The 25,434-nt window shown below is 38.9% G+C and overlaps 2 protein-coding genes across 4 annotated transcripts in view; both read right to left on the bottom strand.

Moving 5' to 3' along the window:
• Positions 1 to 4,114: 4,114 nt before the first annotated feature.
• On the bottom strand, positions 4,115 to 6,652 carry LOC102524306 (cytochrome c). 3 transcript variants are annotated; one of them, XM_032483839.1, is made up of 3 exons: positions 6,498 to 6,652; positions 5,266 to 5,442; positions 4,115 to 5,152 (listed from the first exon to the last, which is right to left on the bottom strand). In XM_032483839.1, the coding sequence occupies exons 2-3, from the start codon at positions 5,432 to 5,434 to the stop codon at positions 5,004 to 5,006; spliced, it is 318 nt and encodes a 105-aa protein (XP_032339730.1). In that variant the 5' UTR covers positions 5,435 to 5,442; positions 6,498 to 6,652; the 3' UTR covers positions 4,115 to 5,003. The 3 variants fall into 3 exon arrangements, with proteins under 3 accessions (XP_032339730.1, XP_032339731.1, XP_032339732.1); XM_032483840.1 differs by lacking the exon at positions 6,498 to 6,652 and adding an exon at positions 6,339 to 6,491; XM_032483841.1 differs by lacking the exon at positions 6,498 to 6,652 and adding an exon at positions 6,364 to 6,491 and having other exon boundaries at positions 5,266 to 5,447.
• A 7,613-nt stretch (positions 6,653 to 14,265) lies between these two features.
• Positions 14,266 to 25,434, bottom strand: part of C7H7orf31 (chromosome 7 C7orf31 homolog) — a 39,346-nt gene continuing 28,177 nt past the window's right edge. The window contains exons 7-10 of the mRNA XM_032483838.1: positions 25,142 to 25,230; positions 18,643 to 18,817; positions 18,260 to 18,351; positions 14,266 to 15,280 (exon numbers count right to left, since the gene is read on the bottom strand). Of these exons, the coding sequence (XP_032339729.1) occupies positions 14,480 to 15,280; positions 18,260 to 18,351; positions 18,643 to 18,817; positions 25,142 to 25,230 (1,157 nt within the window). The 3' untranslated portion in view covers positions 14,266 to 14,479. The remainder of the gene's footprint in view (positions 15,281 to 18,259; positions 18,352 to 18,642; positions 18,818 to 25,141; positions 25,231 to 25,434) is intronic.

The following is a 25,434-nucleotide window of genomic DNA, read 5'->3' as shown; positions in this document are numbered from 1 at the left end:
GAAGTAGAGAATTCATATCTAAAACGGGAGGCAAGGCTATTAATGTGAGAGCAGGGGACATGGGTGAGATAAGCCTGAGGAGCATGATCACCTACTAAATTAACCACAAGGAAGACAGGAAGAAAACAGATATGTAACAGAACAGTTGCACAGGGTTTCTGCTGGTTCAGTTGAACCAGAGATAAGTTTACAGTGGTGCTGATTGGCAGGAGCATGTGATTTTCCCAAAGAGTACTCAGATCAGGTGTGGAAACTGAGAATGCAGATGACTGGGTATTTGCAAAGCAGATGCCACAAAAGGCAACACAGAGGGCAAAGGTAGGGGATGCAGGCAATGCAGTGACTGAAAAGATAAACTGAGAACCTGGCTAAGGGAAGGAGGCCCTAAGGGAATGATCAGGGCCTGGAGGTTTTTGACAAGTTCAAGGAAACAACAGAAATAAGAACTAAAAAAAAAAAAGAGAGAGAGAGAGAGACATGGAGTGATAGAAGGTTGTGATCACACTGGCATAGTGGGATTTCTAATTTTAGAGGTGAAATAGTTCTGGAGCAAAGACAAGCCTAAGTTGTAACCATATGAAAGAAGTTCTCAGAATTAAAATCAAGTAAAAAATATTGAAGATACATGACATTAAGGATGGGTCACTTATTCACTTGTATGCAGCTATTACCAGTAGAATTAATTTTTTAAAAAGTTGTAATGGAGTACACAACCTAGGTGCTGACGTTCTCAGTAATGTGATGAAGGTCCAGCAGTGCAGACAACTGTAAAGGGTCATGAATTTCTCACAGGCGGAAGAGTAATGATCTGGAAGATGCCAAGACCACGAGGCCTCTGTTGTGGACAGCGTGGAAGACAAGCCAACTCCACTTGCGAGGGCTACAGAAGTGCGGAGGCCTGGAGAGAGCTCTGTCTTTAGTAACTGAAGTGTGGGAGCTCTGTAAAGAGGCTAACAGAGACAACTCAGGTGATACCACGTTCTGAAAAGCACCATGAAAAGGCAGTGCCAGCTTATGTAATACTAGCAAGGTACCGCACCTATGTATGTGACCCTTGGCAGTAATAACCTGAGCCTCTTTACTTAGCTGTAAAATAGGGTCAATTCTTCTGAATACCTTTTGAGTTAGTGAGGATAAATGAGATGTGAATACACCCTATGACTATAAAGCAATTTAGTTATGGGACTAGAATTTGGGCAAAGTGTCATGCTGATTTGTTACTCACAGATGGTAACAGCTACATGTGCATAGAGATTTTATGATGCCTATACATTTTATTCCATGAGCATGTGAAATTAATTTAAGCTGAGGGAGGTAAAAAAAAATTAGAGCAGTCAAGGGTGTCAAATGTCCTAGGGTCATCAGAGCCAACTGAGAATAGAAAATAATGCTAGACATGACAACTAGGTCTCTGCTAACCTTGGAAGCAGTAATTTTTCACTGTGACTCTGAAGGAATTTGAAGAGGATATAAAATAAATAGAACAAGTATTACAGTGCTTACCAGTTAAGAGCTTTCACAGATATCGCTCAGTGAATGCTCAGCAGCAGTCTTATGAGGTACAGATTACTCCTTTTCTCCAGGTGGTGAAAAACACAACTGTGCAAAACTTTAAATCATACATATTTTTTCTGTAAAGCACCAGTCAGTACTTTAGGCTTTGAAGGCTATAAAGTCTGTTGCAACTACTCAACTTGATATTGCAGCACAAAAGCAGACCCAGATAAGACATAAATGAACAAAAGTGATCATGTTCCAATAGTTTCACTTACAAAAACTTTGGGACCATGGGCTGCTTACTAACCTCTACTCTAAGCACAATTTTTCCAATCCCAAACCCAGCATTCTCTGTTACACCACAAATGAAATCAACTAGTCCAATGATCCTTTTTCAAAATATACTGTTCAAGCTATAGGCACATATTTAATAGCACCAATGTGGAATATACGTGTATTTCTAATAAACTGAAGAAAAAGGAAAAAGGAAGCAGCTCATTAGTATGTCTGGTAAAAGATTAGGCCAAATTATACTCAAAAGAGTATCTTGGTGGTGTTTTCAGCTATGCTGTTCATCAGCCAGTTTTTTTCCAGTGTAGATAATCTTCATTGGCAGGTGTTAAGTGTAAAACGGTAACAAATCCAGAGGGATGGAAGGAGGCAGGGCATGCTCCCCTCCCCCAAGTGAGGACTCTATAACCAGGTCAGTGGGGCAAAAGCACTTGGTTATGGCCACTTTGGGCCCAGCAATCCTCAAGGAACAAGCTCCCAGGCAGGAGGGCTCCTCGTAACACAGGTGAAGAGAGCAACACCCTTAACAAGGAATGGGCTATGTCCCCCACCAGGCCACTTGTCTCTGCCCACGGAATACCTCCATCCCTCAAGAGGAAGGCTTCAGAGCTCAGTGTAGGGGTGTTATAATACTAGGCCAAGCCGATCCCTCCCCAAACCCAGGTAGCTGCCGTATGCCTCAGTTCCCCTCCTCTAAGTGATCTGCTAGGTTGGACTACCAGGTTCTGTTAGCCTTACCAGCTGTGCAGTTCCCATAAGTCCCTGAGCTAAGGTTAATTTCACCTCTCATCTTGCACAATGGTGCAGTTGGATTCTAAGAATCTCTAAGATCTCTTCCAATTCCAACACACTGAGACTTCTTTAATGTGACTAAAATAGCTGACTTAATCAAAGCTCTAGCAAGTCAGTCTTTTGCCATTTAAAAAACTGTCAATGACGTATCATTTACCACACATTGGTCCTCTTACCTTTGTGGATTTCTATGTGTGGAAGCTATACTTTGTTGGTGATACAGTGAGACTACCAGTTAAGTTCCTCCTAAAAACCTGGACACGTATTTACCCTTTGAGAAAGAGTACATCTGTTTAGCTTTCTGAATAAACCAAGAGAACCTGAGGGTACGGCCAGTTTTCAAATACCTCAAACTCCAAATAAGAAAATCTGGAATCCAAGTGATATTAAGTAAGCAGAAATCTAATTTTTGTACGTGAACACCAAGACAACGAATGGCCAGTGTGGGGCACAAAATATACAGCCAAAGCAGCAGTTCAGTGTGTACTCCAGCACTACCCACAGGAGACTCATCTGGAAAATACACTTCCTAATCACTTTAGTGGTGTATTTATATGCTGCCAGGCATCAGCCTTGCCTGTATGAACTATACCTTAATAGTCACTCTTATTCTATGCTCAGTGATATCTTACTTGGCTTTCAAGGTATTTTAATATGACAGAGAGCCAAAAGACTCACCAGTAGAAATGAACACATTCCACTGTAGGTAAGTTGGTTTTGGTTTACTCTTGTGATCTTGACTGATTTTAAACAGCCTGAGACTAGTTAATTGGGGAGGGGAAGCTGCTGGTAAGGCCTCTTCCTAGAAAGCATGTGAATTCCATCACACCCTTCTCAATTTACAACAGTCTTTAGGGGTTGAAGCAAAAATATAACAATGTAATGTCTATGAAGAAACTGAAGTGCAGGAAAAGGATGACAAACAGGTGTATCCCTACCTACTACGAATGCCACCTAACTAAACTGACAACTTACGAAAGGAGTATGTGAAGTGTGTAGCAAAATTATGGAGCATATTAGATTTAGAAACAGGAATGGGAATCAGTGTTCTCAAGGGCACTTAGTGTACTTATAAGAATCCTAATTAAGAAAATAGAGTCCAGAGGAAGCACTTTTGTTATAGAGCACGGTGCTCACTCTAGACCTGTGCTGTCAACATACTAGCCACTGGCAGCTATGCAAAGTTAAATTAATTAAAGCCCCCCACCTCCACAAAATTTCTAGGGACTACTCTAAACAGGTACTGCACAAACTTGTGTATGAAATAACTTAGTACATAAACTATACACTGTTATATACCACAAAAATGGTAGAAACACATTCTTCTATCCACGTTTGGCATAAATGCTGCAGTGCTCATTCTGGCCAAAGAAACTTTTAAAGGTGGATTACTGAAGTGTTGCTCTAGTTGAGGCTGTCCTAGAAAATTAAGTAAACAAAATCTAGTACTATGACTAGTAACAATGTTGCATCATGTTTCAGGCTGCTGTATTTTTCAACCATTTTGGTATGTCATTAAATCAAGCACATTAGAAAAGTCATGATCTGTGATTTTAATTCTTAAGCCTTATGATTAGATAGTTTACAAATTTGTGCTGATGGTGTATCTTCTCCACTTTCACCCTTCTAATGAGTTAGCTAAAGCACCATTACCAATCACACATACTCAGTAGTTCTACAGTTATGTTTCTGAATACCTGTTTAAAAAACAATCCTGAATCATAACTTAGTCTGACTTTGTAAAGAATTCACAAAGTTGGCTAACATATCTTGTCACACTGAATTTTAAAAGCATCTGATTTTAAAGGTGATCTATAAGATGTGAAAAGTGCTAAATATTCTTTATTTGATGTTATACATAAACCACAGTAAAATGCCTTCCATTAAGTAAAAGGCAATATTTCAGATAGAGAATTTTAATTAAATTGGCATAATTAAGACCAAAAAGATAAAGTGGACATTGTCAGTTTATCTTCAGCGTTTGCCTTAACAGGGTAATGAAGACAACTTGAAACACAGGTGACTCTTGCTCTGTTCTATGACACAGTGAAAGGATCTTCTCCATATTTAAATATATTAATATAACCAGTTATAGAAATCTAAATATAAAACCAATCTCCTATAGGTTCTGAGAAGGCATTTACCATCTCCCTGAAAACATCCCTAACCAAGTTCAAGCATCTCTTTAGAAGGGGAAAGAAGTGATAATACTTGCTGAACTGACATTACTATCAAAACTCAAAAAGCTGACCATATTCATTTACTCACAAGCCAATCTTATTTAAATCAGGTCTGTCCAACAGAAATATTCCATCAGCCATTCATGATCTGAATTCTAGTGTATAAGACTGATTTAAATATGGTACACATAAAAAAGTCATGAGACATTTCTGTTTTGTAATAAATAAGGCAGTGGCCAACTATTACTCATTAGTAGCTTTTTTGAGATAAGCTATCAAGTCTGCCCTTTCTCCCTTCTTCTTAATGCCAGCGAAGATCATTTTTGTTCCAGGGATGTACTTCTTGGGATTCTCCAAGTACTCCATCAGTGTCTCCTCTCCCCAGGTGATGCCTAAACAAGGAGGGATGTATTGTTAAGTATGTTACACTGCTGCAAAAGGGTTTACCATAGGTTACATTCATGCAATTTGTGCTTGGGTTATTTAACAACTGTCCCCCTCTTACCTTTGTTCTTGTTGGCATCTGTGTAAGAGAATCCAACGGCCTGACCTGTCTTTCGCCCAAACAGACCATGGAGATTTGGCCCAGTCTTGTGCTTGCCTCCCTTTTCCACCGTATGGCACTGGGCACACTTCTGAACAAAAATCTTCTTGCCCTTCTCAACATCACCCATTTTTAAATCTAAAAACGAAAGACTCAATTTATTAATTTTTTTCTCCAAGTAATAATACAGTGGAAACCAGAGATCATTTCATCATTTAATCATTGCAAGTCTTTAATATTTAGATCCAGATTGAATATTGTTTTACTAGGCACACTTACAATAGATTTTATAATACCAAAAATACTATCTGAAAGAACTTCCTTAAAAACACATCTCTGGGTATAAGTGATGAAAGGTTGAGTCCAAGTGAGCAAAAAGGGAACCTAGTTCAAAACCATCTCAAAAGATGAAGTCAAGGTCACAAAAAAGTCACAAATCTGATTAGGTTAAACTGCGATTATATTAAACCCAAACTACCAAAATTCCAACTTTTAAGAAGGCCTAATCATTCACACTACAATTTAAAGCTACCTCTCTCTGAAACTAAAGCAAGATACATCTTTACAAAAAAAGAGATCATGGTGACTCAGGTCACTCTAAATTGCCTTGCTGTGGATGTGTGGGCAGCAGCAAGCTTCAAAGTCTCCCAGGGACCCCCTTCCCCCAGCTCTGAGATCTCCGAGGGCGACCACGAGGTCATTTATCCAGGCCGGTTTCAAGGAGACTGATGAAACCTATTTCTCCGAGATGCCTGAGTAGGTTGGGGGCGGGGTGGCTTCGGGGAAACGACAGGTGGCCAATAATAAAAAGGACTAATTGGAGGAATAGCAGTTTTGCTCTTTTGGAAAGAGGACGGGAAGCGCTGAGCACCATCCGCCAGCTACCGTCCTCACCCCGGAGAAAGCCTTGCCACAACCCCGCAGTCCCGACAACGAAGGGCCCACGTCTCGGTTGGATCTGCAACCAAGGACTCTCCGAGCTTTCAGGACCCGGACCGACCCCATGCCACTAACTAGTTGGTGTCGTGTCCCACCTCAAGCCACAGCCACCGGGTTCTGGCCAGACGCAGCCAGGGGCCGCCACTCCCTGCCCGCCTCGCCCGGGCTTCAGTCCACCGGCACAACCCCAACGCAGGCGCGCGCCCTCTTGGCTCAGCTTCCAACCCGCTGTGGCCTCCGCGCCCTGCGCTCACCGTTCTTTCACCGCGCGGAACTGAAGAATTTCCGCCCGCAAGCCGGACGTCCCGCTTTCTAAGTCCAAGGACACGCCGGTCCACGCCTATGTACCGGTGTTGGTGCAACCGAACTCGCTCCGCCCTCTGGCTGTCCGACGTGCCGCCCGGCGGACTGATACGCAGTGACGTCACCGCGCCTCATTGGCTCCGGTCTCCAGGGCCTACGACAGGGACCTGAGCGCGCATGCCGGCTAGCAGGGTAGGGTGTGCTGCCTGTGTGCCCTTCCTGTCAGGGCCTCTCTTGCACGACAGTTACGACAGGCCGTTAGACGTAAGACGCCAAGGTGGTGCCCATAGGGGACCTCTGGCCTTTGTGTGCGGGCGTGTGTGACGGGGAGGGTGGGGAGGAGTCTAGTGGTGGATAGAGGGCGTTATCCTGCTAAGGTGACGGCGCTCGTGCTGGCTGACGTAATGCTTTTTGAGCTGCACGTTGCGGATCCGACCGAGATCAAACTTCGGCCACCTAGAGGTCTTCTAGTTACCGTCACTTCAGCTGGCGACCTTTATCCATGCGCGGTCGTATTTCCGCTGCTGGCGCCAGCTGCACCCCAGAGGGATAGCCTGGAACCAGGAATTAAAAAAAGAGACACCAGCTCCTGATCTTGTTCTTGTTTCGTTTCCACCCTGTGACTTTAAAGTCATCTTCTAACAAATCTCTCCTTGATGGACGCCCGAAGACTAAGCAGGTGCTGCAACTGAAGCAGCATTATAGCTGCTTGGGTTATAGCTCTGGCCCATCACATGCTGGCTTCTTTTCCGCCAACACTTGCCTCTCCTCGGGTTTTTATGCAGAAAGAGCAAGGAGTGTGTGCAAACAGCATCTGGGAAGAAAATTTTTTACATGGTTAGACAATTCTTGGAATTTGGAGAGAATTTGCATCCCACCTTACGTAGGTGAAAGTCATGTTCAAGTAAGCTAATGTGGTTGGATCATATTAGAAGTGCAGGTTTGATCACCACACCTTCCAGCAATCATAGTTTTCCTCCAGAACTAGGTCCCCTTCCTGAGATGCTCGGTTTTGTCACTGGGATGTTTCTCGACTCCCTTGTCCGTCAAATTCAGCCCCCTAGTTCCAAAGAATTTTCCTCTTTTCCCATATTCTGTCTAGCGGTGCATAATTCATTTAGTTCAGTGTTTATTGAATGTGCTATGCACCAGGCACACTCCAGGAACCTGGAGTAAATCAGTGAGGATTTTTTTTCTCTGGTGGAGCTTACATTCTAGCATCTTTTCTCCCTCCTCCAAATTAAGCAATAGGTACTAGGAGGTTAACTTATCCCTCCCAAACACTGGTCCTATGATTTCTGCTTCAGACCATCTGTCTCTCCATATGACTAGATTTATTTTTATTGCTTTCTAACCGTGTCCCAATTTCCCATTTCCCTCTTTCTAATCTCACACACCACTGCCACAGGAGTGTGCTATAAAACAGAACAGAAATCAATTCAAGACCTTTTGTGGCTTTTAGAAGGGACCAAGATGGTGTTTAAGTGCACTACTGAAGTAGGCACATTTGGCTAACTACCTGTTAGAGACCAAGATTAGCAACCTTGTAAATTTAGCCAAGTCCTGATAGATTTGAAGCTAAGTTCTGATTTTGCCACCCATATCCCTTCAAGGAAGAGTTGGTTCTTAAATAGGTAATTGTTATATCAAAATCTTTTGTGTCTGTGGTATCAGAAGTTTTTGTCAGTCTTTGTTGGGTTGACTGGTGGGGAGTAGCAACGTTGTGGTGATACTGCAGATCATGTAGAAGTGGCAGTAAATCAGCTGGCCTCGTGAATTGATTGATGTTTTAAATTTATTCCCATGAGAGGGAGAATAGAAAACTGGAAGTTCTTAATACTCTTGATTAAGGAAATGTGGATAAAGAGTCTTGTTATTGAAAGTAATGGATGAGGAGAAAGAACAACAAAAATGAACACTACATTCCTGTAATAAAGCAGATACCAAAAATTGTGTGCTTAATATCTATGTATTCAAGTTCTAAAGAAATTCATAGGCTCACAGTATACTCAAGATATCTGAGAGGATTAGTTGAGGAAAACGATAATATTCTGCAGGTTGCTCTGTTTCATGTTTGTAATTCTGTTCCTTCTACCTCCATCTTTTCTCAGAGTAGTGACTGGTAAGGGGCATGACTATTATAAAACAAATGCCATAGATTTCTCCTTCTCAGCACCATAATGGATGACATATTTAGGACCCTCCCTAAGAAAAAAAATTTAGTAAGATACCACCTCCCACACCTACCCCCAAATCAAAAGATATATTGAAGTCACAAGGAAGTGAGGGAAATCTGGTTGGAGGCAGAGGGAATAAGAACTGAAAAGTAATGTAATAAGCATAAACTGACTCTGGGGCCACCTTACAGACTTTTGCTGAAGTAAAAGAGCCTTACCCTTTAAAAGCAGCCCTGCAGAATGGAAGTAAAGCTCATACAAGGGGGGAGTGGGGAGGGAAGGTTGGCTGAGACCCCTGCATGATGCTGGTGCCACCAAAAGTCTTCATTTCTCTGGGATAAATGTGCATTAGTACGGTTTATGGATCATATGGAAGCTGCATGTTTAGTTTTTAGAAAACTGGCAAACTGTTCTCAAGAGCTTACTAGCACTGTATGAGTGATCCAGTTTCTCCGTAACCTCACCAGCTCTTGGTGTTTTCACTGTTTATTGTAGCCATTCTGGTAGGTGTGTCATAATATCTCATTGTGGTTTTAATTTGCATTTCCCTAATGGTTAATGATGTTGAAAATCTTTAGCCTCTTTGGTGAAATGTTTCTTTATGTCTTTTGTCCATTTTCTAACTGGATTGTCTGTTATTTTAGGTTGAATTTTTAGAGTTGTTTATATATTCTAGATATTGGTCCTTTGTTACATATGTGGTTTGTAAACTATTTTCTCCCACCCAGTCTGTAGGGTAGCTTTTCATCCTCTTAGCAGGATCTTACACACAGCAAAAGTTTTCAATTCTGATGAAGTCCAATTGATCAGTTTTTTCTTTTATCAATCACATTTTTGGTGTCAACTGTAAGAACTCACACCTGAATGAAGCACATCTAACAGACACATTTTCTCAGTAAGGTGTATCACAGACTCCATGTATGTAGGGACGCTGGGCAAGCACTACCTTGGGATAATTTTAAACAGCAAAATCACCCAAAAAAGGCACAAAATGTGAAAAACATGGCAGGAAGTAGACTGCAAAAAGGATACTTGTTTACAATATGAGAGCTGAGAGAAGGGAGAGCATTGCCTTGTTCAGACTCAGCTAGGAAATCTCTCTCCTGGAGACTTGATCTGGTAACCTAGTCAGGGAGGGAGCCACACCTCTCATCACTCAGGAGTCAGTATTTATAAGCTCACTGTGCTGGTTGTCCTCTTTTTGCCTATCTAGATCCATTTTCCCCTTCCTTTGCCTTAGGACACCATTCTCTAAGAATTGCATCACCTGGATCCCCTTGCTCCGGATTTCTACTTGGGTTTGGCTAATGGGAGGCACTATGACATGACAGTGGGTCCTTTCCTTGTTCTGAGGATTAGGAGTGGTCTTGCTGTTGCTAGTTTCTGGGTGCCTCACCCAGGGTTCCCTTAACCCTGCCCACCTCTTATAAATAGTTCCTTCAATGCACTCCCCTCAGGGAAATCCTCTGAGAGTCTGTTTCCTGCTGGGACCCTGAATTATAGAGATACTCAATCCCCTGTTTTCAGAACAGTATGCAGTCCTCAGCTATGCCTGTTGTTCTCCATGCTAGAAATACTTTTTTCCTTCTTTTTAACCTTTCTTCAGAAAATAATCCCTCTGGATTTAGGGCAGTTGCCTAGCACTGGGGACTGGATGCGGGAAGAGGGGGTGGGGTTGGGGGGTGGGCAGAGAGAGAATCTTAAGGAGCCAACAGTGTCTTAGCTTAAACCCAGTCTTCCTTAATTTAGCAAACTTCCATCCCCACCCTACCCACTTCCTTTACTCCTAGACCAGACACTCCTGGTACTGAGTTCCAGAGCCTTTTGAGGATTCTGCTGTATAAATCAGGCTCTTTCCCTCACTGCCAGTTTAGGATTCTAGTGCCTTCAGCCAGCTCGGATCAATCTTCCATCATCTCCTTTCCAAATTGTTCCTAATGTCTCAGCTCTGTTCCCCCTACTGACCTGGCTAGTTTATGCTTTGGATAAAACAAAACCAAAATACAGTGAAAAAAAAAAAACCCAAACTAAAAGACTTTCCTGTAGTTTTAATGTGCTTTTTAGAGTAGGTTAAATTAGATGCATGGAGTAAATCTACCTTAGTCTGGAAGCCTCCATAAAGATTTTTCAAAACTGAGTTTATGATGAACATCTTGGAGTGTAAATACTCTCTGTCACCAAATAAGGCCAGATCCATTAGCCTTAACAGCCAGCAGAGTTGGGAGTAGGGCTGATGTCCTCTTACGAGAACTGAGGAGGATGATTGAGACAGAGGTCTGAAGAGAAGGCTGCACACTTCTGCATAGAGGTGGATGAATACCCATAGTTAGAATGCAGTTCTACAACCCAGGGCACCTGTGCCCCAGTGCAACCCAGGGAAAAATGTGCAGTTCCTATACTGCTGAGTTGCATCTTCCAAAGTTTATTCTTTGGAGTTCTAGTCCAATGATATCTGCTATAATAAAAGGATCAGATTAGTTTGAGAAACATGTACACCATTCCCCCTCACCTCAGACATTCCAAAAGATGTTTACATATTAAAGGCTATGGAGTACTGTCCAAAGTAATGTACAGATTTGATGCAATCCCTATCAAGTTACCCAGGACATTTTTCACAGAACTAGAACAAACAATCCTAAAATCACAAAAGACCCAGAACTGCCAAAGCAATATTGAAGAAAAAGAACAAAGCTGGAGGAGTAACCCTCCCAGACTTCAGACAATACTACAGAGCTACAGTAATCAAAACAGCATGGTGTTGGCATAAAAACAGACATATGGATCAATGGAACAGAATAGAGAGCTCAGAAATAAACCCAAGACCTATGGCTAATTAATCTTCAACAAAGGAGGCAAGAATATACAATAGAGAAAAGACAGTCTCTTCAGCACGTGGTGTTGGGAAAACTGGATAGCAGCATGTAAATCAATGAAATTAGGACATTCCCTTACTTCATATACAAAAATAAATTCAAAATGGCTTAAAGACTTAAATATAAGACAAGACACAATAAATCCCCTAGAAGAAAAAATAGGCAAAACATTCTCTGACATAAATCTTAACAACGTTCTTCTAGGGCAGTCTACCCAGGCAATAGAAATAAAAACAAAAATAAACAAATGGGACCTAATTAAACTTATAAGCTTTTGCACAGCAAAGGAAACCATAAGGAAAACAAAATGACCACCTATGGAATGGGAGAAAATATTTGCAAATGATGCAAATGACAAAGGCTTAATTTCCAGAATATATAAATAGCTCACACAACTTAGTAACAAAAAAAACAAACAACCTAATCCAAAAATGGGCAGAAGACCTAAAAAAGCAATTCTCCAATAAAGACATACAAGTGGCCAATAGGCACATGAAAAAATGCTCAATATCACTAATTATCAGAGAAATGCAAATCAAAACTTTAATGAGGCATCACCTCACATCAGTCAGAATGGCCATCATTCAAAAGTCCAGCAACAATAAATGCTGGAGAGGATGTGGAGAAAGGGAACCCTCCTACAGTGCTGGTAGGAATATAGTTTGGTGTAGCCATTATGGAAAACAGTATGGAGGCTCCTCAAAAAACTAAAAATAGACTTCCCATATGACCCAGCAATTCCACTCCTGGGCATATATCTGGAGGGAACTCTAATTTGAAAAGACACATGCACCGCAATGTTCACAGCAGCACTATATACAATAGTCAAGACAAGGAAACAACCTAAATGTCTGTCAACAGACGACTGGACAAAGAAGTTGTGGTATATTTATACAATGGAATACTACTCAGCCATAAAAGAGAATAAAATAATGCCATTTGAAGCAACATGGATGGACCTAGAGATCATCATTCTAAGTGAAGTAAGCCAGAAAGAGAAAGAAAAATACCATATGATATCACTTGTATGCGGAATCTAAAAAAAAAAAAAGAAAAGGACACTATGAACTCATATACAAAACAGAAAGACTCGCTGACATAGTAAACAATATTACGGTTACTGGGGAAGGTGGGATGGGAAGGGATAAATTTGGGAGTTTGAGATTTACAAATGTTAGCTACTATATATAAAAATAGATTTTAAAAAATTTTCTGCTGTATAGCACAGAGAACTATGTTCAATATCTTGTAATAACCTTTAATGAAAAAAATATGAAAACAAATATACGCATGACTGGGACATTGTGCTGTGCACCAGAAAGACACATTGTAACTGATGGTACTTCAACAACAACAAACATAAATAAATAAAGGCTATGGAGAATCCCATGATTAAGTCACGTGATCGGCTTTCTTGTCCCCAGTTTTATTTTACCATGTAACTTTTTGCTTCCCACAATACCTATCACACCTAATATAACTAGTGCTATAGAATTTGGAAAAAATTCTATAATTTTAGCTCAATAGTTTTTAAGAGGGTGTAATCAAATGACATGTTGGTCACGAAACAAAAACAAAAATTAAGAGAGAAATCTCAACAAAACACTCATAGAACTTCCTCATGAACTTTCCATAATAAACTATGTCTAAAATGTACCTCTTGGCTCATTAAATGAGTTGACTTGCATTTAGGGATTAGCTAAACTCTTGGTGGATACCATCCAAAAATAATGATGTTTGGCTTTAGAATGATTGATATCAAGCCATCATCAGCTGGTCTGAATGTTTGTGTTCCCCCTCCCCAGATTTATATATTGAAATCCCAATCCCCAAGATTATTAGGGGATGGGGGTTCTTTGGGAGGTGATTAGTTCATGAAGGCAGAGCCCTCACAAATGGGATTAGTGCTGTTATAAAAGAGTCCCAGAGAGATTCCTTGCCCCTTCCACATGTGAGGTTGCGGTGAGAAGACGGCTGTCAATGAAGAAGTGGACCCTCACCAGACACCAACCTGCCAGTGCCATGGCCTTGGACTTCCCAACATCTAGAACTGTGAGAAACAATGTTTGTTCTTTATAAACCACCTAGTTTATGGTATTTTGTCATAGCAGCCCAAACAGACCAAGACACTATCTTTCTTGCCACAATTAAAGTTCATCAGTTACTAATTAAAGCCATTGCTAGATCTTCACAATAAAATCATTTTTTTCTGCATAAAAGAAATGGTTATGTTTCTCTGTCAGAAGGTTAAAGGAAAAGAAACATGCAACTTAGAGTCTGTGCATGCAGAGCATTTTAGGTTTCGTCTTTTCTGCTGACCTATCTTGTTCATGTTTACATAAAGGAACAGGGCCCACATACTGACTTTATTAAGGTAATGTTTGTAGAGCTGTCTGTCCCTCAGTTAACTGGGCATTTGAGTTTTGTCTTGTCACCTAATCTTATTTTATACAAACTTTTACATATATGGACAGTGTTCACATATTTATTTTATTAAGTTACTCTACTTTGTATAGACATTTGTCAATTATTGGGAATTCGAGTTTTTTCAAACATTCATTTTTTGTAAATCTTTGTCATATTCATTGTTGATCATGATTTTGGAAAAATTCCTTGGATTATAATTTGAAAATGAGATTAAGGACAGTACATTTTTTCTGGTTCGAATATTTTATTGCCAAATTGTTAAAACGTTTGAAGTCAGAACATGGTGTTTTCTGGGTTCTTCTGACCAGATCCTAACTTAAATTCCTGAAAACATAAACCTCATTAACAAGTTCCTATGGCTTCTCTAGAAAACAGATTCCAGCAACAAGGAAAAAATTCTGCTATATTTTTTCTTTTCTTGCAAGAGGCTGGGTTTTGCAGGGAAAGATGAATATCTCAATTATAGAAATAATAAGAATTATGGCCATAGAATTGGTGTTTCTTCCCTGAATGCTCCTTATCCCTGAGGTCTTTATAGTCTTCTAGAATTGATTTATGGAAACGTTTTTGTGCCTCAGTTTTTGAAAAAGAGTACTTAAGCTCCAGCAGGTTGGTATGAGGCTTGGCCACTCCAGCTCTAGGAATCCAACCTAGAATAGGTCTTGTTTCTTCATCGTTTCCCATATTCAAGGTCAACCGTTCTGGCTTACTTAAAAAATGTTCTAAATTGAAAGCTTCCAAGTCTGATTTATTTTGTAAAAGACAGTGCTTACTAAGGCTCACGGGGTTTTGACACATGTTATACTGATTTAAATGTTCATACTGAATGTAATGGTCTGGGTTAAAGTAAGGTATAGTTTGGGGCTTTAATGACAGCTGTCTCCAGTACAAATCTTCTGTCTTTTTAGTATCCGTGATTTTTGGAAATGGTTTGTCAGAAATATTAGCCAGATCTTTTGCTGGGTAACAAGATGGAAATGCATAGGTAGATAGCAAGCTTTGTTCTTCCTTAATCTTGTCTTCAATTTTCTGTTTTTTATGGGTCACACCTGTGGGCATATTATTTCTGAGAGCCATCATTTCTGTAGAACTGGGTACTAAGGTATGAAAAGTACACAAAACTCTAGGGGTACAATCGGGACAGGAAGGTGGTCTTTTTTGGACAACAGCCTCCAAAGGACGTCGGTTCTGAATCAATCGGGCAATTCGTCCTTCCAAGGGTTGGGTGGGTTTTAAGACAGGATGGAATTTTTCTTGCTGCAGTGGTGGCATAATAAAAGAGAAAATCAATTAGTTAATAAATCTGGCATTGTCAGGATATTGTCACAAATGGCAGGTCAAAAGTCATACCCGTTTTCACTATATGAGTAAACATAGGAGAGGGTAGGAGTATACACTGCAGTGTTCTTTGATATTTATTTAAAGACACTGAGGAGCTATATTCAATATCTTGTAATAACCTATAATGGAAAAAAATCTGAAAAATAATGTATATGTAACTGAATCACTTTGCTGTATACCTGAAACTAACACAACACTATAAATTAACTATACTTCAGTAAAATATATAAATAAAAATAAAGACAAAAATAAAAGACACTATAAATTAACTATACTTCAATAAAAAAAAATAAAAATAAAGAAAAAGACACTGAAACTTGGGTCCTAAAAAGCACATGTTTTTCTCCTCTACCTGTTTTTTCTAATAAGGGCATATTTTTACTTGGCTATAGAGAAATTTCTCTGTGCAGGAACTCTTTGCTTTCAAATTTTCAAAGATATAAAAGAACTACTGGAACAAATTTCTGCCCATCACCAACAGATGGTGTTAACAGTTACATACAGTTATTTAAATCTCAGACAAAGCCTTCTTTATTAGGTCAAGGCAAGGGTTCTTAAACTTTGGTTGAATCAGAATCAACCGTGGAGCTGGCAGAAAAACAGATTCCTGAGCTTGATCCTTTGAGATTCTGATTCAGAAGGTCTGCAGTGGGGCTTAGGAATCTGCTTTCTAGAGCCCTTGGGTGATGCTGAGGCCAGTGATGTGCTATGCTTAGAGAAACACTGGTCTGAGGGGAGTCTGTCGTATCTGTGTTTCTTTTTGAGACGTTTTAAGTATTGTGAACTCAATCATGTCTGGAAACTGCAAAAGCAGTGAGAGTAGTCAAAGGGTTATTAATAGATATATATCTGTGGTAGAGCAGGAGGAACAGGGAGGAGTCGACTTGGAAGAGGCATGAGGGAACTTTCTGGGATGATGGTAATGTTCAATATCTTGACAGGGGCTTGGGTTATGAAGGTGTACACGTTTGTCAAAGTTCATTGAATGGACACTTAAGATCTGTGCAATTGTACTAAATGTATATTTTACCTTAAAAGAAAAAAAACTGAACTCTGGTTAATGATATGCATGCTGAACGTTTAGGGTTAAAACATACTAAGGTCTGCAACTTACACTGAAATACAAAAAAAAAACCAGTGTATTTACAGATGATTGGTGTGATGGAAAGATGGATAGATATGTGATAAAATAAGTATAGTAAAATGCTAATAGCAGAATCTATATGGGTGTTAACTGTAAAATTATTTCAACTTTTCTGTATGTTTAAACATTTTTATAATATGTTGAAGAAAGAAAACTAAAAAAGAATTGATATATGATAATGATGGAGTTGATGGCAAAGATAATAAAGATAAGAATGATGAGAAAATAATCATTCTAATTTGGACTTAGAAAATAAAATGGACTTAGGAACATCCTTTTGGAATCTAATTTGTTCATAGTTGACGGAGTTTCCATAGTGTTATCAACAAATTTATTATAACGTTTAGTTAATCAGGTTCAAGTAGATACTATAAAAAAAAGGAAAAAAATCCCAGCTCTTTGAAATGCACTGTAACTTTATCATAGACAGAAAGGCATATGATATATCATGTCCTACTTTGATAGTATCCCCTTATGCAAGGAGCAGTTTTTAGTACCTTTATTTTATTCTATACAACAAAATATTTCAATGAATACAAACATGCCCTCCCAGAGTCTGTTATTTATGCTTTAATCAGAAACCAGCAAGATTCACTGAAACATTCTTTTAAACCTCTAACTATTTTAAGCATATTTTATCTTGCTATTAATAAAAATTTAGGTGTTGCTTTATTTGCACAATAATTTTGCATATGATATACCTGACAAGCATCCTTTGTATAACTATACATGTATTTCCTTGTAAAAATGATAAAGCTGCTTCCTGAGGGGCTAGATGCTACAGGGTCAAATCTGGGGAAATCTAGACAGTTGCTGAGCTCACTTGGCAATGTCAGAGTATATGTATAGTCTTTTCTAGGCTGAGAGAATGCTTGCTGCAAGTGAGAAATAAAATTAAAAACCCTTCAGTGAATGATAAAGCACAGTCTATGGAACTGCTTCTGGTGTTATGATTTATATCGTCATGGGAAATACTGAAGCTAATGTAAAATAAATGTGTTCAGTTCAGTCTAAAAAGAGTTCATATTGAGATATCTTATAGTTGTCTTTTGGGTATCTTTCCAGTCTACATCTTTGAAAATACTAATTTTAACAACTGTGCAGTTTTAGAGGATAAAATTTAGGTCCCAAATAAAATAACATAAATGTATACTATTAGGTCATTTTGTTTCATTTACATAATTAAGCCAAGAGATTATAACTTCTATCACTATAGGGCTTGATCATTTCTTTCAAGCCATTTCATACAATCAATTAAGAAATCTCTTGATATTTGCAGAGAATTTATTTGCTTTTGATTGTAATTCAGCCAACTCTCAATTATGTGGATATTAGCAAGAAGACTCTCTCTTCAAAAGCAGTGATAATGTACAAGATACAAAATATGCAAAGATTCAAGGAATTTATTAAGAATCACATTAAATTACTAGGTAAATGTTCATAAACCAATTCCTTTGTAAATTTAGCAGCGAAAGCATGGCAGACAATCTGTTAAACCAAACCAAACCAAACCAAACCAAACCAAACCAACCAAACCAAACCAAAAACCCAGCACCGTGATGAGGAAAAGAAACCCTGCTTGATCTTCGAAATAGTGGGCTATTAATTAATTTCTGAATTGAGTTAAGTTTTCCCTTTGCTAGCTTGGTCACCATACTCACAAAGCAAATAAAAAGTGGGCAAAACAAGAAAGAGCTCACTACCTGGATACCTTCCCCCTAAATAACTGAGAGTTGACTACCATTACTTACAGGCTCTGGGTCAAATCCTATCTGTCCAGTTAACTCTGCTACCTCCTTTTCATGGTAATCATCCAGTTCAAGGGGGTTCATGGGCCCCAGACCTTAATGGAAACATTACATCTTATTATTTGGTTAAAGTAAATGAAGAATGGCACTTAAATGACCTTTTATAGAAAAACTTACCTATTTCCCTTTATAACATAATCAGAACCAATAAAATGAAGACGAACTTAACTTCTCAGTTACTACCAAGAGGAACTTACCACCCACCTTATTTCTATTAGTACTTGGATTAAGAAACAGGGAGAAATATTAGAAGATAAAAGCTTGTAACAGCATTTGTCAAATAGTCCAATTTTGTTCTTTTTACTCGTATTAAGGTGAACTCATACCTGTAAAATCATGATTGTACGAAGTGATCCAGTGGGACCTCTCAAGATTTCTTTGTATGTTGGCTTCTTTCAGAGAGTTAATAGGGTCCCACGAATTTAAAGAAGTGTTAGGAGCGAAGGTTTTAGGTGGTTTTGGGTAGAATATTGGCTTGTTTTTCTCAACACATTCAGGAAACTAGAATATGAATATAAAAGATCACTGCTGTTAATGTCATCTGTAGAATGAGGGTCGATTCACTATCTCAGCAGGAAGGGGGTGGTAAAGGAAATTCCAGGCATAAGTCAGATACTATTTTTTCTTCATTAATTACTAATATTCTGCAACTGTAACCATATTTAGAGTTAAACACAATATTTTATCAAAGGAATGGTGAGGTTTTTTTCTAAAAATCTTTTGCATTAGCAAGGAGTCTCAAAATGTACTTTGGAGAAATATTCTAGGAGATACTCTACCTCTGGTGAAATTTTATTAGAGATATAAAGGGCTCTGAGGTACTCCTTTGGCTAAGTTTAGCCAAAATTGTGTGACTCCCACTTCTCTTTCCTCACCTGAAATGACACCATATGATATCTTTCCTTTATGAATTTCTGATGAAGGTTAAGTCACTCAGATTTGAATAAAAATTTTCATTTGGGAGACATAACTGCTTTACCAATGGAGTTTGATTTTGTATTTTCAAAAGAAGGTATGAATGCAAAAGTAAATGAATGAACGAGTTTCACTGTAGTCTTTCTGGTTACTTAGAAATTCACTTTGTCTCAGGTCGATGATTCTCAATAAATATTGACTGAGCACCTATATGTGCAAGGTAGTGGCAGGAAGCAAGGATGGATCAGAAACTAATCTGGCCAACTAGGAGCGTACTGGCTAGAAGGGGAGATAAGGTGTGAATATAAATGACTAGAAGATGAAAAGTAACTTTCTGTTATGAAAGAAGTTAAGACAAAATTATTTGTAAGTTCAGAGGAGGGAGTGATTGATTCCTGCTGAACAGGGAAGTGGGGCTGGGAGGAGACAAGAGGCCATGTTAGGTAATCCCACAGGAAGCAGGCCTTGAGTGACATGCAGAGGGAAGGGGGCCAAAGTAACAGCAAAAGCAGAAGTATAGATGGAGGTGAAAAGTACGGAATGAACATTTCTTGAACCCTATGAACTTGCTGCCCTGGCAGTCAGGCCCACCCTAACATTTCAGGTCCTGGGGTGTGAGTACAATGAGAGCCCACATTCCATTAGTCTAAATAGTTTAATTTATAAACCAAGCAAATAAACTGTTAAATAAATATGTTTCATTTTCCTACCTTGTCAATATATCTTCATAACAGCCTAGAAGACCAGGTTCAAATTTAGACTTCTAAGATTATCCCGAGTTCTGTACTGGGACACGGTGGTTCAGAAACAGTCAACCACTGGCTGCTGGTCTCAGCACCCCTACTGCTTTCTTCCTACTCCCACTTTCATCCCGAACTGTGAGGTGCCTTGTGTATGTGGATACACTGCCTCTCAAGCTCACGCGCCATATACCTGTTACCTCTACTTCCAGCAAACAGCCATCTCTTGGCCACCCCTTTAGCCTAAAGGTCTGTACTAGCTTGGCAGCATGGTCAACCACTGGGAGGATTCACTTGAGGAACAGACTCCATGAATGCCCTGAAACTGGGTTCAAAGCTATTTTGTCAGGAAATATGCAGTCCAGAATCAGTCTGGGGCAGAAGACTGGGGACCATGGACTCCAAATGGACATGTCCTCTTGTCCCTATAAACTTCCTGCCCCATAGGAGGGGCACAGTTAGAGAAGGCCAGAGCTAGGCCTTATAAAGTATGGGGCCTTTTAAAGTTCCTGGGCCTAAGGGTAATGCTGCTTATAGCAACCCTGTAAGGTTGGAGGGAACCCCATATTACATACATAGAGTAGTCATGATAAAAGTCACATAGTAAAAAACTGTCTCAAGAAGCATTAAATAACCACCTCTATAAACCTTTCACAAATATGTGGCCTGCTTATCCAGGGCTAAAGAAGGCTCTCTTCATTTTCCTTCTCTTTATTATGATTTGCAAAGCCAGCTTATTTAGAAATAAGAAGGGCTTTTTCAAATATTGTTCTAGATTAATCTTATTTCTTAACCTAGTCTAACGAACAGCAGTGAACTCGTGGAATGCAGTCAAAGGCACAGAGGAGGAAAATAGGGAATGTGACATTTATTGTAGCCTGAGGTGTCTTGGGAACTCTTTAAGAGTCAGGAAACATTTGAGAGTGGAGAGCTGGCCAATTTTCAGTATGTTAAGGTGATGTTATTCTGAGAGGACAGTGAGATAGGGGCTGCTGGCAATCATTCACTCAATAGGTATTCAATGGTTAAATATGCTATTCACAGGGTAAAGCCTGTATTTGATATGGAAGGTAAGTACAAAGCAGGAAGGAATTCCAATTCCTGAGATATAAGTATCTCAGCAGAAACTCTTGTCTGCAAAGGAGTGATGTTAGGTGTTTTGAATTACGAATACATTCCCAGAGGAGTAGTGCTATATAAATGGTTGTTACATTCCCAGCATAGCCCGTAAAATCTATGTAACTCATAAATTATTTAATAAACATTTATTGAATACCTATGATATGCAAAACTATGTGCAAGCTTCTAAGAGCCCTGTGCTAGGCACCAAAAATCCATAAACTGCCATAAAATAACAGAAATTAATACTGTTATAATATGTTCAGTGAAACAAAAATTAAGTATATATTTTTGTTTTGTTTTAGTCTTGAGTGACGGGGCTTAATAGGTTTATTGGGGAGCAAGAAAAGGTTTATTATGGAGACCACTTTGCCCTCTAGAGAGACTTTAGCACTGGGGACACTTACTGGGTCTTTATTGGATCATATTTCACTTAATTATATTGTATCAGTACCATTTTTACATTAAGAAATCATGATTAGGAACTTTGTCATTTGCTTATGAAATGAATAAAAGAAGATACAGCAAATAAGAGACTGGCAGGGATATGCTTCTTTGGTATCTAGTTAGGACTTTGGAAGAGAGAGAGTTGAAGGCACAAGAGGATGCACAGTGGGAGGAAAGGGCTGCCTGGGATAGAATGAAGGAAAAGCAATGGGGCAACACAGTGAATGGGGAGCTTGCATGGTAGGGAAGAGTGTGCCTTAGAGTGTTTCCTATTTGGGTACCTTGGTTGCTGGGGATGAGGAGGTGAGAAGGTGAAACTGAGGGTGCTAGTGGCATGGAGAGGTGCACTGTGGGCAACCAGTTATTTGGTAAGATGACATGTTTCTAAAGGAGGTGCCTGTCTGTTAGTCCAATTCATTATCGTTATTGGAAGATGAGTGTGGATTATGCATGCTATTGCAGAGAGACAGAACTGTCCTAGGAGTGAGGAATACCTCTAGGAGGAGGGTAGACACTTCAGATTGGAAGATGGCAGCTGGTTCAAGAAGGAAAACCACACTCCTTTGTAAGGGTGATATGAGTGAGTTGTCTTTCCAAGGAAAGCCAAAGGTCTTTCTAAATATTTATGGAAAATTGGTAGTAGGCTCATTTAGGCTTTGAAAATGGTTTGTAAAATATTTCAAATAGTCTAAGGTTAGGAAGGTTAATGGCATTTGACCTCTCCTCTGTGATTATATCTCATCTTATTCAAAAGATGATTACAAGGTAGAGTTTATCCTAAATAATGGTTTCACATTGCAAAACTAAGGCCAAATGCTTGATTTCTTGAGAAATGAAAAGAATAAGTCTTCAGCCACTTGAGCAAGTAATGACAAAAATGATACAGAAGAGTCTAACATTGTTTGCCAGTTATAAAAGGAAAGAGAATGTTCTGATTGGCTTGGCTCTGAATGGCTAGAAATGGCCAGTGAGAAAAGATGGCAGAGGGAAGAGAGTGGTAGCAGGAGAGGTGCTGACTAGAGTGACTGGTCTAGTGAGCAGTAATGACTCTGATGGGGGAAACAGGGCCAGGCCAACAAGCAAAAAGTTAGGGCCAGCTCTGGGGTCTGAGTGGGAAAGAGGTATCAAGATTTCTGTGACTCTTGAAAGCATAATAAGCTTCATATACATGTAATGTAAAAGGATGAAGGCAAAATGACATTTAAAATATTCTGTCACATGAAAAAATGCTCAATATTGCTAATTATCAGAGAAATGCAAATCAAAACTACAATGAAGTATCACCTCACACCAGTCAGAATGGCCATCATTCAAAAATGCACAAATGATAAATGCTGGAGAGGATATGGAGAAAGGGAACCTTCCTACACAATGTAGTTCGGTGCAGCCATATGACAAACAGTATGAAGATTCCTTAAAAAACTAAAAATAGACTTACCCTATGACCCAGCAGTCCCACTCCTGGGCATATATCTGGAGGGAACTCTAATTTGAAAAGAGATACATGCACCCAATGTTCAAATAGCAGCACTATTTACAATAGCCAAGACATGGAAACAACCTAAATGTCTGTCAACAGATGATTGGACAAAGAAGTTTTAGTATATTTATACAATGGAATACTACTCAGCCATAAAAAAGAATAAAATAATGCCATTTGCAGCAACATGGAGAGACCTAGAGATCGTCATTCTAAGTGAAGCTGGGAAGAGAAAGAAAAATACCATATGATATCACTTACACATGGAATCTAAAAAAAATGACACATACTAATTTATTTACAAAACAGAAACAGACTCACTGGCATAGAAAATAAATTTATGGCTACTAAGGGGATAAGGGAGTGGTGTGGAGGGATAAATTGGGAGTTCAGGATTTGCAGATACTAACTACTATATATAAAACAGATAAACAACAAGGCCCTACTGTATAGCACAGGGAAATATATTCAATACCATGTAATAACCTATAATGAAAAGAATATGAAAAGCAATATATAAATATATATGTATACATGAATCACTATGCTGTACACCAGAAATTATCACAACATTGTAAATCAACTATAATTCAATTTAAAAAAGAAAAAAATACTCAGTTAAAATCAAGTCCCAGCACTAAGTTTTTTAAAGGTTAAACCCTTTTTATTAGAGTATTCTCTTTTCTGAGACTATCCATTTCTTAATGTTGGTAGGTCAACAAAGTGTTATAATCATTGGAATAAAAATACTTAGCGCTGCTAACATGTAGTATGTGCTTACTATGTGCTAATATGGTACTGAGTGCTTTTACATGCATTTCATTCTCAAGACAACCCTATCAGTAGATTTCATTATTATTCCTGTGTTATCTATGAGGAAACTGATGTACTGAAGTGTTAAGTATATTATGCAGGGTTATACAGCTGATAAGTTTTAGAGCCAGGATGAGTCATGAGGTACTCCCAACAAACTCAGTTATCAATTTTATTTTTATTTCTTTGTCCAGGGAAGTGCAAAACTTGATTAGGATTAGGGATGTGCCAGAAGAATGACTGGAAGTTTGACAACTAAGATCAATTAGAATAGATTAAGAAAGTGGGATTAACCATTAGAAGAATCAAATGAATCAGTCAAAATATTTATGTATGAAGTGCTGTGGGGAATATGCATATTATATTCTGTTTTCAAAGAGCCTTTAATTTAGCTGATGAAATACAAATACATGTGCAAAGTTACTGGTTATAAGTGTTGTAGAGTCAGAAGAGAGGGAATCACTTCAGTTGGAATAATTCTTTATAAATGGAAACACTTTCTATTTTTCAGGGTGCTTTCATATCTTTCATATGACCCTCATATCCTGTGAATTTTGTAGGACAGATCTTACTGAAATTATACCAAAACATTTTTTAAAGCTCAGAGAAAAGAAACAAAATGCCTAATATCACTTAGAGAACAAATGGCAGTTACAGCAGGAACTAGAACATAGGCCTCTTGATTTGGTTCACTTTCTGTGCAAAAGAAACAATGAGGATTGAGCTCAGCCCTGAAGAGCAAGTATGAGACGGGCAGAATGGCCTGAGAGGTTAGCCTTCCAGGAATAGGAACTTGCATGCCATGAACTTGTTCAAGGACCAGCAAGCAGAGCCAGGCTGTAGGAAGGCCAGAATCGAAGAGTCTTTTGTAGCTCAGTTAAAGCCCTGGATTTCACACTTAGGGAAAGAGGAGCTAACTGAGATTGCCAAGGGGTGTGACATGAGGACAGCAGCATTTTAATGAGCAGGTAGAAATGAGGGAAACTGACAGAATAAACTATGGCCTCCAGAATGACTTCTCATATTTCTGAGGTGCTCAGATACTGATTTTGCTTGAAAGAATGAAAGAGATCCAGGAGAGTCTTTGGAGTTACTTCACATGTTATGAATCAAGAATAAATTGTGGAAACGTTACATATCTGCCAAAAGGATATGAAATCAGCTAGAAAACAAAAAAGTGACTCATGGTCAAAATCTCAAATTTTTCATCCAGATAGAAAATAAAACCAAACTATCTTTTGGATTTTTACAAACATATAGAGTAAAAACATTTTTACTTTGTTTTAAACACACATTTTAAGAAATACTTACATCATAATATACACCCTGTCCTGGCCAAGCCAAGGCTTTCTTCTCTGAATCCATGGGAAAATCAAGCAGTTCGTATCTGTAAGGATTACCTGAAAAGTTAAAAAAAAAAAAAGATTACCTAAAAATTTTCAGAAAAGCAGTCTTCTAATTAATGAGGTTTACGGGTACAATAAACAGAAACAAGATAATAGGAGGTAGGAGGAATGTGAGTGCACACTTTAGTTACATAGTTATAGCTTTGAATTCTTGCTTCCCTTAATGAGCAGCATGAGGGCGACACAGAGGAAGAATGA

This window comes from Camelus ferus, chromosome 7 (assembly GCF_009834535.1).
Source record: "Camelus ferus isolate YT-003-E chromosome 7, BCGSAC_Cfer_1.0, whole genome shotgun sequence".
Taxonomy (NCBI): Eukaryota; Metazoa; Chordata; class Mammalia; order Artiodactyla; family Camelidae; genus Camelus; species Camelus ferus.
Note: the sequence above shows the minus strand (reverse complement) of the source record. Positions and strands in the feature narration are given on the sequence as shown.

Bases quoted from the DNA above. Each gene is read 5' to 3' on its own strand.
- LOC102524306 (XM_032483839.1), bottom strand. From the start codon at position 5,434: ATGGGTGATGTTGAGAAGGGCAAGAAGATTTTTGTTCAGAAGTGTGCC. The intron at 5,153-5,265 runs GTAAGAGGGGGA...CTCCTTGTTTAG, and splicing joins AGATGCCAACAAGAACAAAG to GCATCACCTGGGGAGAGGAG.